General features: G+C 61.3%; 1 protein-coding gene across 1 annotated transcript in view; it reads left to right on the top strand.

Moving 5' to 3' along the window:
- The window catches only part of LOC104501016 (CMRF35-like molecule 6), a gene marked incomplete at its 3' end in the record, with an annotated part of 5769 nt that extends 5466 nt beyond the window's left edge, over positions 1–303 (top strand). Inside the window, exon 7 of the mRNA XM_010144751.1 lies at positions 61–303. Within this exon, the coding sequence (XP_010143053.1) occupies positions 61–303 (243 nt within the window). The remainder of the gene's footprint in view (positions 1–60) is intronic.
- Between the last annotated feature and the right edge of the window lie 12 nt (positions 304–315).

Genomic DNA, 315 nt, shown 5'->3' with positions numbered 1-315 from the left:
GGGGTGGGGGGGGTCGGTGCGGCGGCAGCAGCACTCTTGGTTCTCCGTGTGTCTCCGCAGGCTGCTGGGCTGTGACGGGGCCCAGGACCGTGGAAGGATTCCTGGGGGGGTCTGTCTCGGTGACCTGCAAGTACCAGAGCGGCCAGGAGAGGAAGCCAAAATTCTGGTGCAAACCGGCAACATATTTAACCTGTGATGCTACCTACATCGTCAGCACCTCGAAGCAACAGCCCGTTGTGCGGCAGGGCCGATTCTCCATCTGTGACAACCGTGCACAGAAGGAGTTCACGGTGACCATGGAGGGTTTGGCCGAGG

The sequence above is a fragment of the Buceros rhinoceros genome, unplaced genomic scaffold (assembly GCF_000710305.1).
Source record: "Buceros rhinoceros silvestris isolate BGI_N320 unplaced genomic scaffold, ASM71030v1 scaffold30071, whole genome shotgun sequence".
Lineage (NCBI taxonomy): Eukaryota > Metazoa > Chordata > Aves > Bucerotiformes > Bucerotidae > Buceros > Buceros rhinoceros.
The sequence above is the reverse complement of the archived record's forward strand: the minus strand, read 5'-3'. Positions and strand labels throughout refer to the sequence as shown.